General features: G+C 31.1%; 1 protein-coding gene across 3 annotated transcripts in view; it reads right to left on the reverse strand.

Annotated features, from left to right (window-relative positions):
• Positions 1-205: 205 nt before the first annotated feature.
• LOC109594870 (uncharacterized) overlaps positions 206-17,493 on the reverse strand; it is a 93,364-nt gene continuing 76,076 nt past the window's right edge. For all 3 annotated transcript variants that reach the window (XM_020010120.2, XM_020010122.2, XM_020010121.2), the window contains exons 4-6: positions 11,189-11,282; positions 2,437-2,638; positions 206-1,251 (exon numbers count right to left, since the gene is read on the reverse strand). In XM_020010120.2, the coding sequence (XP_019865679.1) occupies positions 1,084-1,251; positions 2,437-2,638; positions 11,189-11,282 (464 nt within the window). In that variant the 3' untranslated portion in view covers positions 206-1,083. The remainder of the gene's footprint in view (positions 1,252-2,436; positions 2,639-11,188; positions 11,283-17,493) is intronic.

Here is a 17,493-nt window from a genome sequence, read left to right on the forward strand (position 1 = left end):
TTTTCGTCATATTTATTTTGTAATTAATAACAAGTTTTATTATATTGGATTATATCAAAAAAATATTGATAATTTGAGTGCGTACTTTTTAAATAATTGTAATAACTCACACATAAGTTATTTTATATTTATATTTTTATGTTAATTAAAAACATTGTTCATTTTTATAATTTTGAAGGTCTAGTTGAAAACTAAAACAAATATATTCAAAAAGTAACAATTTTTTATTATACAGATATTTACATTATTGCTTAAAAATTATAAATATGAATGATAATGGCCTGATATGTGGGTAACTAATTTATTTTGCTATCTTGTTGAATTTTGAATGTTTTATCAAATCTATAGTAATCATAATAAATTATAATACTGCATTAATATAATAATTTATTTAATCATTAAACTATTTTTGAATTATTAGCGATATTTGACTAGTAATGAGAAGCGCATCTGGTGCGTCTCATAAGCTACATAATAATAAAAACAGAATTAATTACTGATAGCAAAACCGGGAGATTCGTGAATGTTTGCTTCAAAATTTCATAGTTTAACATCACAACATTCAGAATACAAGGCTCAATATGAGTCAAATAGTTCTAACCAACTATAAATGTAAATTTTTCTACAAAAGCGCTTTGACAATTAAACTAAATAAAATATCAGCACAATAAAGTTCCGTACGAACCGGAAATTATGTGCAGTTATAGCTCTAAAATCACATTTTCCTTGTTTTTAGGGTGCACATCAAAAAGTAAACTGGGAGAAAGAGAGGGTTTACAGTGAGATTGCAACCTAACATGTACTATTTACAATCGTAATCAATCTAAAATCATCTTCATTGTCAAAGATCAATAAGAGTAAATTAAAGTTGTATCAATTAATCAGTCTCATTAAGGAAGGCCGACAAAAGATTCTAAAGGCCACGCCAATGTTGGCGCCGTCCGCGGAAGAAAACCAGACGTCCCATTGTTTCCCAGCTTCGTTGACGGTCTTCATTATGGTCGTCACAATTAAAAAAAAAATGCGAAGCCGCCTGTTGACGAGGCCGCAGCAGTCTTTTGGGGGCACATTTACGCTCCGCTCTTAATATACATAGATCTGCTTTAGTTGCGGCTTCAGCTCTGCGGGAATGGTATACACGTCTGTCTGTGGTTTCTTTTTCACGAGACGCCTCCAACGTCCTCCAAGGTTCTTTCTGAATCCCCTCACGAATCCTGGACGCTCGGCGTTCAGGTTTTGTACAAGATTATCCTGTAAAAAAAATGATAAAATTGTAGACGTTTGTCCATAGAACGAAATTGATTCGACATGAATGACTCAAGTGTTAGGTAAGCGTTTGGGAACGTTTCAATGACCGAATAACTTGTAAGGCGTTATAATGATAATGGAAAATGCAAATGGGTTTTTTACGGACTTCCTCATGACCATAAACCGATTCAGAGGCGCCGCGATCGTTCAGGGACGTGGGGAAGATAAAGCAGACACAGACGAGCGGAGATGTTGAAATTATTTTTGTATAACCGTACACACGGTTCGGTCGAACGTGTCGGTTAGGGTCTTTTCAGATCAATATACCCGGTGTCATTGAACTTGTGCCTTAAATTTGCGATGTAGCTTTTTATGATGAATATTTTCTTTGAAGTCTTTGTAATATAGCCTTTGCTACGGTTTACTTTCTCCGTGGACTTTCGAAGGATGTAATATACATTGAATGTTAATTATTAGATTTAGCATTGCACGAAATGTTGGATAGAAAACCTGTGAAATTCAGAATCGGTCTGGTGAAAGACTGGTTTCCATGATGGCCTGGTCGGACAGACCGCTATGACCTACTGTACTGCTCGCATAGAGGTGAAATTAGCATAAACTTTCGGCCTCGTTACTTTTTATGCCATTTCGTAACGGTTTGTTTATTTTAAGGTTACTTTATAATATGGGACATATGTTTCGTGGTGCGGGCTCTACTTTCGAACCCAGAAAAACGGATTTGTGGCTCCGGAGACCTCGTACATTTTGTTGTTGGGTTGAATGCGAGGCCGTGTTAGAAAACACAAATTACTTGTGATTACCACGAAATTTCATTGTTTGCTGGAGATATAAGTTTCGAAAGCATAGTTCTATGTACCAGACTGTCGGACTTTCATATAGTTAGGTGTCGTCAAGGCGCCTCGAATGGAAAAAATGTGTTTCGCTGTACAAGGCTTTTTATGTCTTCAAACTCGTACCACGCTTGCTTATATGACTTGTATGATCGTTTTAACAAGATTCCGCAACTCGAAAATGTCATGAAACTGCATGGCGTTTCGAGTTGCATGCTCAGTTAAAGCATGATTTATGAATGAAAAGTGTCTGGGACTTGTATTATAGCATCGAACATTTATTATTTGTGGCCATTTGGACCGTTCCCAGGCATACTCGACTGCTGAATCAACGTACCTGGTCGTTATTGTACAGGTACTGTTGGGATGGAGGTGGCGAGTAGTGCCAGAGGATTTGGCCGCGGTAAGCCAACGGATCCGGCTGGAGGGCCTGGGGCGCCGACGGCTGCGTGACCACAGGGTTGGCCGCGGGCGCGGTCTGCAGGACCACGTCGGCGGGATGGACACTGTTGCTGTGCTCCTCGCGCTTACGGAGTTTGCTGCGGACAAGACGGATGGCGATCATTGTGCCGTTGCTGCCCACCATTTTATTTTTGGGGCTCCGTGGTGGTGAGTTGTTGAAGATGGCAATTTTGAGGCCGTGAAATTACCGACCGACCGGACGCACACAAGCACAGCTGCACACGCGGTTTCCTTTTTTTGTGTGGTTGCGTTTGTTCTTTTTAGTTTTCAATGGTTGACGTATTCGATATGCACAGATCACAGTTGTTTCCAAGTTAATCCCGAAGGGTGTTGATAATCCTTTGGTTGTGAATGCACTTCACTTGCTTGATTTTGTTTGACTAGATTCTTTTTTAAGTTGATCGAGGGCCTAGCGTGAATGATATCAGCTAAACGACCTCAGTAGCACAAACTGCGAGAACGGTTTGAGAACGCTTTGTGGCGGGGTACGCGTTTTATATAGGCGAGGTGACGCAGCGTGCGCTGTACGCCGACAGGAGGCGTTCCTTGTGGTGTGGGAACCGCACCGCCGCCTTTCCCCGCGTTTGTTTCACAGCTGACGGACTCTCGAGACTCGAGTCTCGAGTCTCGACGGCTGGGGGCTTCGGCGTAATCGCCTTGCTGCCACACCGCTCCTTGGAAATGTGGAAATACCTTCTGTATTTCCCGTGAAAACATTGTTTTTATCAATTTCGATTACAATTCTGGGACTCCCTGGGTATGACTTCCTGTTTTTAACATAATAAAACCTTTTTTGTTGTTGCTTTCCTGTAACTCTGTAACTATTGGCTGACACTTGTAAGATTATTTAAAATTTATTCTAAACAGAATCAAGAGGGAACTGAACAACATAAAATGAAAAACTTGAATAAAATTATTAATGTGATAGAATTGTTATCGGACTTTTGATAACATAAATAAATATATTTCACACATTAATATATACAGTAAGAATGTATTATCAAATTATTTTTTTGAAAGTAACTATAAAAGAACTTTTATGTAATTTAGAAATTAAAATATGAGATATAAATTGTTGTTATTATTAATTGCGTTTTTACCAGGAAATCCCAACCTAATCTGCTTGTTTTATTCAATTCCGGTAAAACCATCAAAACACAGGATATCTGCATAATCAACGTTGTGATTACCCAAGAACAGATAAACAAATACAAACAGTTTAACAGGAAAAATCGTGTTTGTTTTAAACGTAATACATTATTGTAATTAAATAAACATTATAAAGAACTTTATTATGTCTTTTGAATGTAGGCAGAATTGTCAACTTGCAGTAAATATTAGTTCTGATTATTTTTAATAATGAAAATAATAAAATAAGAAAATTAAATTGCAAATTAATTTTGCCTATATAAACTTTACAATTATATAGTTAAACAATAAAAAATATATATAGATAAATTTGACTGATGATTATTCGTTTTAAGCTGGCAAAAAGTAGAGTAAAATATGCCATTTAAAGTTTTGATACTACAAATAATTTGTGATTAGTAGTTGAATAAATTCTACACAAATATTATGAATAACTTCCAAGCATCTTTTCTTCATGGTCAGGAACAGATAGTTAATAATATTCGAATCCATATTTTGTCAGGAGTCTTGCAGAACCGTGAATAAATCTTGCTGATTACTATACTCTTTGTATTGTTGTTATTCACTATCTCCCATAAGTTTTTTATGGAATTTAGATCGGGAAATTGACATATTAATTTTTTCCCTTAAAAGCCACTGCTTCAAATATTTTGAAGTGTCCTTCGGGTCATTAACTTGTTTAAAATAAAGTTTTAGTGGCATATTTTTATCTGAATACGATACCATGTTGTTCCTCAATATTTCTTTATACATAAAACGATCCATAATACCCTCAATTCAAAGGAGAGGACCCATTTCAAATCCCGAAAAGCAACCCTATACCATTATCGACCTGTAGCCGTGTTAACAGAGACAATGGTAGACTTTGGGTTAAACTTTTCATGAATAAGTTGTTGTTGTTGTAAATTATATTAGATTTGCATGTACAGGGCGGTAGCAATTTATACATTTTTAAAGTTGCTCTACTTTCTGCTAATACTATATCTGCCTACCTAAGAGTATTACTTAAAATTTTCTCAGAAATAATAATAATTTTACAGTTTATATGTTTTGTAATATTAAGATATTTTTATTCTTTATAGTCACACAAAATCTAGACAATTTTTCATAGCATTAAACTTCTGTTAGCAATTAGTTTTTCTTAAAAATTCTTGATCTTGAATTTTAACTAAGAAGAAATAAACAAATACAAACAGTTCAACAGAAAATAACCCTGTTTGTTTTAAACGTAATGCGTTATTGTAATTAAATAAATATTAGGAACCCTATTACGTCTTTAGAATGTAAGCAGATTCGTCATCATGCGGAAAATATTGGTTCCCATTATTTCTACTAAGGAAAACAGTCAAATCAATCACAGTCTTCCCATAGTCACTTTATAATCATGTTGTATTATAATTCCTTCGTTACAAATTCCAGAATAAATTTACACCAACTTAAAAAAATTACTGTCAATTATCCATATCAAATTTTACACAGAAAAGAAAAGTATAAACAGTTTAACAAAAAATGAACGTGTTTATTTTAAATGTATTGCGATATTGTAATGAACAAAATATAAATAAACCTGATTACATCTTTTCTCTCTCTTTTTCTCAATCTTCTGTCAACATCACTTTATAATTATGTTATATTATATTCCTTTTGTTACGTCTTCGAGGCCAAACCTACAACTACTTAAGAGGATTGCTGTCAGTTTTCTCAGAAATAATAATAATTTTACCGTTAATGTGTTTTGTAGTAGTAAGACAATGTTATTGGTTATAATCATAGAAAATCAACAAAATAACTTATAGCACTAAATTTCGGTTAGTAATCACTTTTCTAAAAAATTCTCGGTCCCAAAAATATTATCGAATTATGGAGAAATACGAGTACTATTAATATTAAAACTGATAAACAATATAAACAATTCCGCTAATGTCGTGATTGCCGTAATTTGTGTTGTTTTAACGTAATCAAATAAACATTAAAGAAGAAACCAATTAAAACTGTTAATGGAAGAATAATATCGTCATCATAAATGTTGTAGTTTTTCAAATAATTTATTTTCCGTTCTTTTTTAAAATAGTCTCATTTTTTTATATGCATCATGTATCATATGAATGATAATACATTTCCAGATATCTGCACTTGACTACAGACCTAGAAACAAATGGATGACATTCCCATCAAATTTAATTTATAACTCATTATTTAATTCGATGCAATTTATTAGGCACTCCAGAGCCATGATCACATATCCATATCGTGTATTTATATAACAAGGCTAGACGATCACGGTTTATCATTCCACCATTTTTAAACGGTGAAACTACAAGATTATACGAATTATTATACGAACTGTGACTGAAAGCATTTAGAAATTCATACTTGAAAGTCTGAGGTTACATAAAACTTTCCAAGCTAAAGCCTAACCCTCTTCTGTTCCAAACCATCTAGTTATCAACTTTATCTAAAACGCCTAAATGGGTAGTGATTTCTATTTTATCATATCATAATATTATGTTATCATAATATTTCGCCAATTTATTTTTAACTTCTTTATGAATAATATACGTAGTAGTTTTTTGTATTGTCAATGTTTTGAGTAATTAGCCTCTGTACAATATGGTGGTTTAATTATAAAATAACTGTAACGTAGATAAATCTTAAAATATAACTTGTATCTGCATAAGTAATAGTTAATAATTGTAAGTATTCGTTTTAGTTTTAGTTGTAATTAATACTAAAAAACCTGACAATTCGAATAGAATTTCTCTTCTCAAATTTATGGTCGATAAACTTAATTATTAATTAATTGAATATTTGTTAAATTGTTCATACAAAATATTTTAATTAAAATTTTAAGATGTATTAAAAATTAATTTTAGTACTATTTTAAATATTTTTACATTACATATCTAAGTTACACGACCGATATCCCTAATTAGAATAAATAAATATTCAATCATTTTGGTATATATAAAAATTTGTAATGGGAAAAACGTTCAATGCTATATTTGAAAAGAAAAAGATACAATACAATTTATGTCATTAAACAGTTAAAAAAAACTGATACCTACATTAAACAATATTAAATCTAATTTGCGTTTTTATTATTTGCCTGGCACAATTTAAACATTCTTTGGTCTACGTACATTATTTTGAGATAAAAGTCCAGAGTCCAGATAATTATATTAAGTTTCACAACTTTAGTTAGCAAATATAGTTAATTCTTAAAGCAAAAAGCAATAAAATTTGGTGGCAAATTTGCACAATTTAATAAAATATATAGCCACGTACATTAATATTATGAAGTAGTAATTTAAGACTTATTGCTGTAAAACAAAGATTGTTTTGTACTTCAAGTAGCCAACATTAGAACTGCTGAAACCACGTTTATACAGTGCATGGATGTTTTGTTTTTAGTAATAAAATATTACAGATTTCTGACCTCCATACATCTAAACAGACATCAACACGGGACCTTCTGGTCTTGTAATTTTGGCAAAACTATACTATTATTTTTCTGTTTTAACGATTGTAAACATTAATTACGATTGTAAATCGAAAAGTTTAGTTTGTTAGATATTTTATGGTCGTGCGTTGTTAGATTTTTCTGAAAATTTGACGCACATTTTCATACCGACAACTGGAACTAATCCGCACCAGTTGCAACCAGATTCGCGTTAATTGGCAAAATGCGCCGACAGTGGTGTCAAAAATATACCGAACGAATGTTTTTCCAGAGTCGGTGGAAAACATTGCCAAGGTAAAAAGTGACGACGACTCGATCTAATCGCTGATTATCGCGTACACCAAAGCACCACCTAATTTGATGTGCACTCAAATTAATTGACGAGGAAAATTTGCATGGTTGGTTCTGTTGTTAAAAAAATAAATTTGCTCGCGCATCGCTGGAACTGGCGAAAACATATCGTTAACATAAAAAATATGAGTAATTTTGTTTGCATGCAATATTTTTAAATGGCTGTCGACATATTTTTCCCACTGGTAATGAACCTAGTGTTATTGTTTAAGAAACGAGACTACAACCTTGATTCCATCATGAACTAACTATTCGCGGTACGACGTCTTGATTGCGATTTTTTCACGTCACTATTTGTATTAGGAAGAATTTATGACGCTCAAGGAAGCTGACGATTAAGGAAGAAATGACTGGAAATATTTTTTTGCTGGCGAAAACGGTTATCAATGATATCTATGTATGGTGAACGCTTAAATGTCAGAAACAACGCAAAGATTCAAAATTTATGCTATATTATATTATTCGTTTATGCTTACACTTGAATATGAAGTTAAGGATTTCCTATACACTTTCATCATGAATTGACCTTTCGGTAAAACAAGTTGAAAACAATTATATGCATTATGTGAAAACAATGGAAATGAACAATTGACGAAAAACCAAACAAGTTATATTTTTAATCCGGGACACAGTGAACTGTGGACTTGGTAATTCGAAAACAATGGAAGTGAACCAGGAATGTATAAATTTGTGCCAAGCAGATCAGATAAGGGTAAATCGTTTCTAATTTTAACGTATCCAACAATCTGGATCTTCATGTTCGTTCCAATTTCTGATAAAAAAGTGTTTGTTGCAATTCCGCAACTAACGTGCCAAAACGCATCTCATCTCTAGTTTACCGAGACAGTCCAAATAAAATCTTATGATTTTTGGCGTCGCATTTCCAGACACACTAGACAAACATCAACAAAAGACATCCACGGGCTTCTCCATCCATGTCACCTCGGATCGAGGTTAAGATCAAAGCGTATTTATAGACGGCAATATTATTTAAGTAAATACCAAAGTCTGGCAGTTGCCGTATGGAAAATGACCGTATTAATAATTTTTTGGCGGCTAGTTGAGACGAGACGCGCCACCCAAACACAGTGACATTGCAGAACCAGTTGCAGAAAATAAATTTGGCACAGAATTAGCAACAAGCCTAGACTCCCGTGCCTTACATAACGCCTGTAGTATGCGCAAAAACACAAAACAAAAAAAAAATAAACTCGCGGTGGGGATTTTTAATGTCTGCCACCGATGCCAAATTTAAACATTCTTTGGTTTTTACGCTTTACGAACCGCCGTTTGTGTTCGTCTTTTTTATTGGTTTCTGCGTGTGACACGACCATGATTCGTAGACGTCTAGACGGAAATAGAATTTCAGCGCACACATAGGTCGAATTGTTTTGGTATTTTTTTGTTTGTTTTCTGTTTTTGATGGGGTGTTCCAATTTAAAATGTCAAGACTCATCCTAATCTTAGGTCGAGATCAACAAGAAAGGATCGGAGGGGTTCAGTATCCAAACTTAAGATCCTAAAATCCGATGTTGTTTATAAAGGTGGGAATAACCGACTTCTCAACTAACGACTGATTTGAATAACGGACTAACTATTCAACTAAAATCAACACTGGTCAATGTGACTAATGTTTACTTTTCGTTCGACTGATTTCAATCTTCAATCGAATAGCCAGATTATTTAAACATTTCTATTAATTGTACTACATAATTTTAAAACTGATTAGGTTATATTTTAATCTACTAATCTCATCACTAGATGTTTTCAATTAATTTAAAATGTTACAAAGCAGACAGATGAAACTGGAGATTTTTATAATATTGTAATTTATCAATGTTTGTTTCTAAATAAAACTTTAAATATTTATGTCGAGTATATAGATTAATTCTAACACCTCCTATTGTGTTGACATTAAATAAAAGTACGTAGTCCACTTTTAATCCGTAATGATTTATAACAAATTAATTGTTAAAACTTATTAAATATAAACGTTACATTTTTTAAATTCTAAATATATTGAGGCTTAATATTAACAATCGCTTTTAATCACATTAATCGTATTTTGAAGTAATAATATCTAAACAAAATATTATTTAAAAATATTATTTGAAGCTACACAGTAATTCTGAGAAAAATCTGAGATAATTAGTCCGGTAGATCGATTAACCGATGACTGATTGACTAGTCCTGTTCTATTTTAACTTTTGCCTTTGATCACTTTTAACTATACAAAAAATATTTGTCGAGTTATAGACAGTTTAAAACCTAACAAACATTATCCTAATTATCGTGCAATAAACATCATTGTTGATATACGTAAACCCACTAAAATTTTTAGCAATCGAACTATCAAAATTTCAAAATAAGCTTTTGCACATTACAATGTCGTCTTTACTGTCCAATTACGTCAAACATGTAATCAAAAAATATGCATTGTTTACAAAAACCATGCAGTGATCCGTCGCCAAATAAAATGTAGGTGATAAGTTTTTTAGCGAATATTTGCCGGATTAGTAAATTAGTTTTTATGATGTTTAAGCCGGAATTTCAACACAGGTTCTGCGTGATTATCACCTTTGAAAACATGATTACATTTGTTTTTACTTACAGGTTTGTCAAATATAAAGCAGTGGTAAATGTGGAAAATTTCATCACTGGAAATTTAGCCCACATCGTAAAATTAAGATTTTCTTTCAAACGTACCTGATTTGAGAACCACCTTGAAGGACCTTATTCACGATGCAATGGTAGATAAAAAATATAGGTTCGGTGCTAGAAGAATTAGAAGTTATAAAGTTGACTAATGAGGATTCCCAAGTGAGCACTGATAAAGCACTTGTTTTGTTTTCAAATGAGTGAGTTTTTGAAATAATGCTTTTCATTATTGACACTTAATTCATTTTACACCCGGAAGAATTAATTAATAAATTGGACATTGTATAAAGAGATACTCCAAATGCCTTTTACATCAGCATATATTCCTGCAAGGTAATGCCAGCCTAGCTAAACACCCTATATATTACGTATATGTGTTTCAGGGGGCGTACAAAATATATAATCACCACTATTATTTAGAAGAAATACAACTATTAACATATTTAAAATATTTATAGTTGGAGAAGATTTTCTATCTAAGTTTTCATTTGAATGAGTATTTAGTTATATCCAAGTGTCACCATTAAAGCCAATCTATTTTAGTATCAAATCAATCGGTCGACAATTCATATTTAATACTTGAGTTTACGTCGACATCAGACATAAATACTTACCAATCGCGTAGGCGTGTTAATAACTGGCATGAAATAGTTTTCTAGATGACCTAAAGATCCATAAATGGTTATATAAGTGCTACAAATAGGTTACAGTGTATGAAAGAAACATTAAACAACAGTTATGCAAAACTGTCGTTTAGTGCAAATTATCTCCGTTAATTTTCTAGCAACAATAACCATTCCTCGAATAGCTTTTCATCAGATAACTTTCATTTTCGGCCGCGTTCGAATACGTCAACCAATGCATTAAAACATTTTCGGACTGTGCTTGTGTAACGTTTGTTGTGCAGAAGTGTTTCACGGTCGGTTTTGCAATAATTTCAACAGCATCAAAGCACTATTGAAATTCACCAACGCTGCAATAAAATGGGAAACCAATTTAGCTTTGTTACCTGATTGTGACTGCCAGAAGGATAATGATCACTCCGACCAGGAACATGGCGACGCACACGCCTCCAATCATATACAAACTCTGGTTTGGGGCATCTGGAATTAAAAGAATTTATTATTTCAGACGGAGGCAACGCTACTTAATATTTTTAAATGTCGCACCTACTTATTAATGTAAATATAATGTATTGTTTCCTAAGGAACAATAAACAATTCTTGTTCATTCAGTTTTAGAACATGTCGGAGAGGATTTCGTTTACTTTATGTACAACTGTAAGACTAGAAAGTGTTCTACAAGTCTTCTTAATGTACGTTGCATAAAATAAACAAAAATTTACAGCACAAACAGAAGTGTGTTACTATGACTTGTAACATTTTAAGAGTAAATGACCAACTCAAATTCAGAATAGTGGGACATCGACAAATCACTGGACATTATTAATAACTAAATCACCAATCAGATTCAAAATAAACATAGCTTTATAATGTGTTTTGGGGATATATTTAGGTGACAGTAAATGAATTTAGCAGAAGGAAAACGTATTTCAGGACACGATGTTGCAATGTTTCTAATTCTGACTCATGTATTAATAAACATAGCCGTCTTTATTGTGCGGATGTGTGTTACGCCATCGATCATGTTCCCAATTGGGTTATACGATTCTATGTAAATGGAACACTGCGAAATAATTTTCACCAAGAAAATTTCAAACAAATGAATTAATTCATTCTATTGAACTCATTTATTCCTCCAGCTTTAATCAAATTTAACCATAAATAAACTTTTTAGTTAATCTAAAATATTGTTTGGATTAATATCTGTTGTTAATAGCAAATATTGAATTTACAATTATAGTATGAAGAACATAATCTGTATACTTCATATTGAATGTATCTTTTTACAAACTTACAAAAGTTATATGTTGCCTATATATTATAACATTTCAACCGATATTATTTTAATTTTGGACCAAAATTTATGTGGCAACAGTACCACTGTGATTATTGTCAAAACAATTTACCTGTTAGCATTTTCCCTCTTGAATATTAATAACACCCAAACAGTCATCTGTTGTCTAATTTTTAATCTAAATTTCTTTTGGTTTTGAACCAAAACCTTTAGTGGCAATCAAAACCACTTTACCTACCATCAAAACAATTTTATTTGTTTACGTATTTGTATTTTATATTAAAATAAAAAACGATTCAAATACATTTATGTAATAAAGATCTAACATGGCACTGATTAGTACAGGAAGAAAATATTAAAAAATATCGTCCTTCTGACCATGGACCAGAATCAATTCAGTTAAAATCTTTGAATAAATAAAAAGAAATTTTTATTAATAAAAATTAAACTGTGTACATATTTTCGAAAACAAGGACGCCATAATTTCTAGTACGTATCATAATATTACAAATTCATTCAGTTTCTAATATTACTTAAACTAACCAGGATTTTAAGTCGATAATTAAGTGTTACAATTTAGAAATCGAAATTTCAATTCATTAACATAGACACATATTTACAGACATATTTGTGTCAGTGTTGAATTCCAAAATTTGAATAATCCATTCATAATGTAAAATCCTGGTAATCAATTTTCGTAAAAAGGTAATAATTGAGTAAAAGTAAATTTCCCGTGGAAAGTTGTGTACGGTTCAAGTTCTGAGATGTGATTTGTTAAATTTATCTCGACAATGTCAGGGGTATTTCCTTTTTTATAATTATCAGACAATAAGAACATTATTTTTCACTTTGCATTAATTAACAAGTATTTACAAAATTTCAACATGACTAATAATAATTCATTCATAAGTTGACGGGATTTCATGAGCAGGTATTAATATAAAAAGTAAACCTCTCGACACAACAGCGTGATTGCAATTCCGAGATTTGTTTTGAAAATCTCCAGACAATTAAATACGCAGAAGATCAATTAGACGGTGGGTTTTTTATTCGTTATATTTCTGTCGAAATGAACGGTGTTAACCACAAATGTAAAATAAATATTTGAAATTAATTAGATCATTCATGGTCTTATTTTAGGATTGTGATTCATTTACATGTTTTAATGGTTATTATCAACCTACAGTTTAAATCACATGCTGTTTATTTATACAAATACACACAAATAATCGATTTACTCAATTGATAAATCAATACTACAAACCGAAAAAACAAACTGGATAAATCTATCAATTTATCCTTCTCACGTGTACGAATTCTTATTCTTTTTCATATTTCAAGAAACAGTTTAACAAAATGTTTAGTTGAAGATAACATTAAGTTGTCAGTACAACGTGCCTGGTTTAATATCGTGTGTTTGAAATAATGGCCATTAACGTTAATTTACCAATGTTACTTTGTAAAAAGAATTCGATATGAAATTGTGACTAAACAAAGTAATCCTGTCTAGACCTTAAACTGAGCAAAATAATAAGAGGAAGTTTATAAAATGCGTCAGGACACATTGATTGTGATGAAATAATTTACAGGTTGATTAAAGTAAAGCATCATCGGGTTTTTAATGGTCGTTACTCATCTTGAAAACACCGATTGATGTACAGAACATATAAACTAACTATGTTAAACTAATTTTCAATTAGCGAATCCACTAATAATACTGTGGTCTGAAACAGGATGATCTCATTACCGATTCCAGAATTATCCTAACTTAGTCGGATATAATTATACTAATTTGTTGCAATTTGAGAAACGGAAATATTTCGTCGAATGAAATTAGTCGTTTTTATTTATTTCTGGAAAAATAAAAACAATAATATCGTCGAATTAATGAATGTATGAGTTCATTTATTTAACGGCACAGTTGTAAAAGATAATTATTGTTTTTTATATATAAATGGGAATTTGAAATTATTAATATACACTCATTACAAAAAGTATGGCATAATTTTAAAATAGGAAAAAATATTAAAATTTATTAGACATTATATGAATATAAACCACCATTTTAAATTCTGACGTATAAAGAAAATAAAAAAAAATAAGACAGACAAGATAGAAATACTGGGAACAATTTTATTTTCATTTTAAAATTGTTTGTGTACAGTACATTTGAGTTATTTGCAAATTTCAGTTTATAACGGCCCTAATTGAAGATGGCAGATCGCAGCTAAATGTAGCAGAAACAGCCAATCCAGTGTTTCGAGGGTTGTAAAACGATTTAAAGAAACAGGAGAGAACATTAGAAGATCTGTTCCCGGTCATACAAGGTGTACTATGGCTACAGATCTCTATCTTTATTTACGTCTGCCTTCAAGAGGTTGGGATTCTAGTATTAGATTGGCCAGCTAATAATCCAGATCTAAATCCAATCGAGCATGTTTGAGACCATCTACAGAGATGCATAAGAACCCGTAATATCGCTCCAGACACTCTCGATAAGTTGGGATATGTTTCAAATGAAGAATGGGAAATTTGGATATGGACTACGTTAGATATCTTATAAGGAGCGTCCACATAGAATGGGAGATGTCATTAGAGCCAGAGATGGTAATACTACATTTTAAAATAATTCAACTGAAGTTATAAGTGTTTTTTTTGTCATACTGATAGGCGATACTTTTTGTGACGAGTGTATATTAGTACAAAAAAGAATCGTCCGTGATTCACCCTCACAAGTTTAATCTGAACAAATTTCCTATAATTTGAATAATAATTACTAAATTAAACAAATTAATCACAGTGTCTCATACGAATTCTCCTGAATTTTTCATATATTATCAGAGCATAGAATTCGACTAAAATTACGAGCAGTGAACCAACAGGAAACGTGGACATGTGGAAAACAGATAACGTAGCCTCGTGTAGCATGATGCATAGAACTTTTGTACCTAAGTCATACTGACTAACTATCATAATAAAAAACAATTATATTTAATTAAAATTCGGTTGCAGGTGACTAATGTGAGAAAATCATTGAGTTTGCAAACAATTACACGTAATTTATTGTCAATTGTCGTCCACATGTTAACAATAACCCGTGCCCAGAAAGAATTTTTATTTTAAATCGGTTCTGTGGAGTTGCAAAACAAAAAATTAAACCATTGATTAAATAAAAAGACCAATAAATTCATTGTCACACATCAAGTGCACGTCTAGGAACGTCGATTGTTTATCGCTGAAAATATACTATTTTAGTGTTCTGTGAATTGTATAAATGTACTACAAATGAAATGTTTGCTGTAGTTGCAAATATTGTGTAAAGAATATAAATAGAAACAAAAATGTTGCAGTTTAAAAGAATTAGTTAAAATTAGTTGCATAACGAATGATTTACAAGTTGTTTGGATTGACGAAAGTCCAACCAGACAAACCGACGCAATTTTCTGGTTAATGTTAATGCAAAATTGTAAATTTTACACACCTTCTGTTTATAGAACTATGATGAGGTGCGTCTAATCAAAAAATAATTTGTGTGAGACGCGTATATTTAAAATATTGGTATTAAACATCAAATTTGCTTTTGGTGTATAAACACGTCAAATCAACCGATAAGTGAGATTTCCAGGAACAATTTTCAGGAGAGTATATTATCTATAAATAGATTTGTTGGCAGAGTACCACACAAATTTGATTTATGTTATGTAATTTATTCTTATCTATATAGTAATTTATACTATGTATATCATAAGATAAATATTTCATCAATAAGCTTTCGGAATTGACTCTAGATAAAGAAGACCTCCATATGTCAATTTTGCTAAATATAGGTAAAATTACAATTTGTAATATACGTAGCATGTTATATTATATTATATAACAAATTTTTATTAGGTTTATCATTTTTATAATCAATGTGTAGATTGAATTACTTATAATCTGTGTTGCTTTTACTGGCGGAAGTTCGTCGTGAAAAAACAATCCGAGGTCTTGTAATATTGAGTTAAATAGTTTCATATTGATAAAAATAAATGTTTAATTATATTAAGTTCAATTATAATTAAATTTAGGTTTCTCATTATGTATAAATAGAATTACTGATTAAAAGTCACTTGAACTTGGCAATTCCAAATAATCATGCTAGTTTAAAAATACATTTTTATTAAATTAAAATATCTGATATGTGTGATAAAATTCCAAATAATTTAATAGACAATTATCTCACAATCGGTATTATCCTAAGTTAATTACTTATTGACACCTGTTAAATTAGATTAATTAGTCTAGGTAATTGGACGAAGTCTTAGGTAAACTTGGGTCTGTCCAGTATGACTAATATTTGACATGTTGTCTCGTGATGATCGGTGGTAAATTTGTCAAATGGCGGCGATATCTGCATTTCTTATATCTAACGCATTATAAAAATGAAAATGTGTTTATGGCGCATATATTTTTAGATCAATGTTGACTCATTTAGTAACGAATATAGTAAACATAATGTATTAATAAATTATTGTATTCAGTTTGGGACTTGGGGTTTTTATAAAAAGCTATAAATAGTGTTAAAATAGATTATTATTATTACTGATAAGAAAATAATTTATAATAAACAATAGAAATATCTGGAAATATTCAGTTGGAAATCATTAAAATGAATAGTAGTCTATTATTAAATAAATATTAATTGATTATTCATATAATTTTAACGTTAATTACAATAAAAAGTATTTTTTAATGCGTGAGTGTGCATTAATATTCATTTTTATAATATATTACCAAGTTATTCAAAAAATTAACAAAATTTCAATAAGTAATCATTAAAAAATAATAGTCATTAAATAAGTTGTTAAATTAAAATAATTTACTACAAAAAAAAAATTTGATTCCAGAAATAAATATTTATTTTGGTCAAGGTTTGTTTTAAACTTTATATACAACCGATAGGTAATAATTAAATTGTTAACAGCAATTAGTTTAAAATGTTAATACAATTCAGACTTCTGTTTAACATTTCTGGTAATCAGATAAATAATAATGAATATTAACTAGAAATTTTTCTCTTTACTCGTGTTTGCAGTTGGTGAAAAATGTTTTACTGATTTAAACACTTCATTAACAATAGGGTCGTTCGTAATTGCGTAAATTTAAAGATCTGTTAACTGGGTTGACGGTAATAAATTTAAGTACAAATTTACTGGAACCATACAAGTATTGTGAAACCTTTGACATAGAATACAAGACCAAAATATTTGATAAGAAGTATTATTGTGTAAATAAATTTTAAATTTAATTTATTCATTTTTCAATAATCTTTAGACTTAGAAACAATTTAATATCAATAATATTCATATAAAAAATATGTAGATATTCAATTTGAACAAAAAGTATTAATAATAATAT

The sequence above is a fragment of the Aethina tumida genome, chromosome 3, assembly GCF_024364675.1.
Source record: "Aethina tumida isolate Nest 87 chromosome 3, icAetTumi1.1, whole genome shotgun sequence".
NCBI classification, from domain to species: Eukaryota; Metazoa; Arthropoda; class Insecta; order Coleoptera; family Nitidulidae; genus Aethina; species Aethina tumida.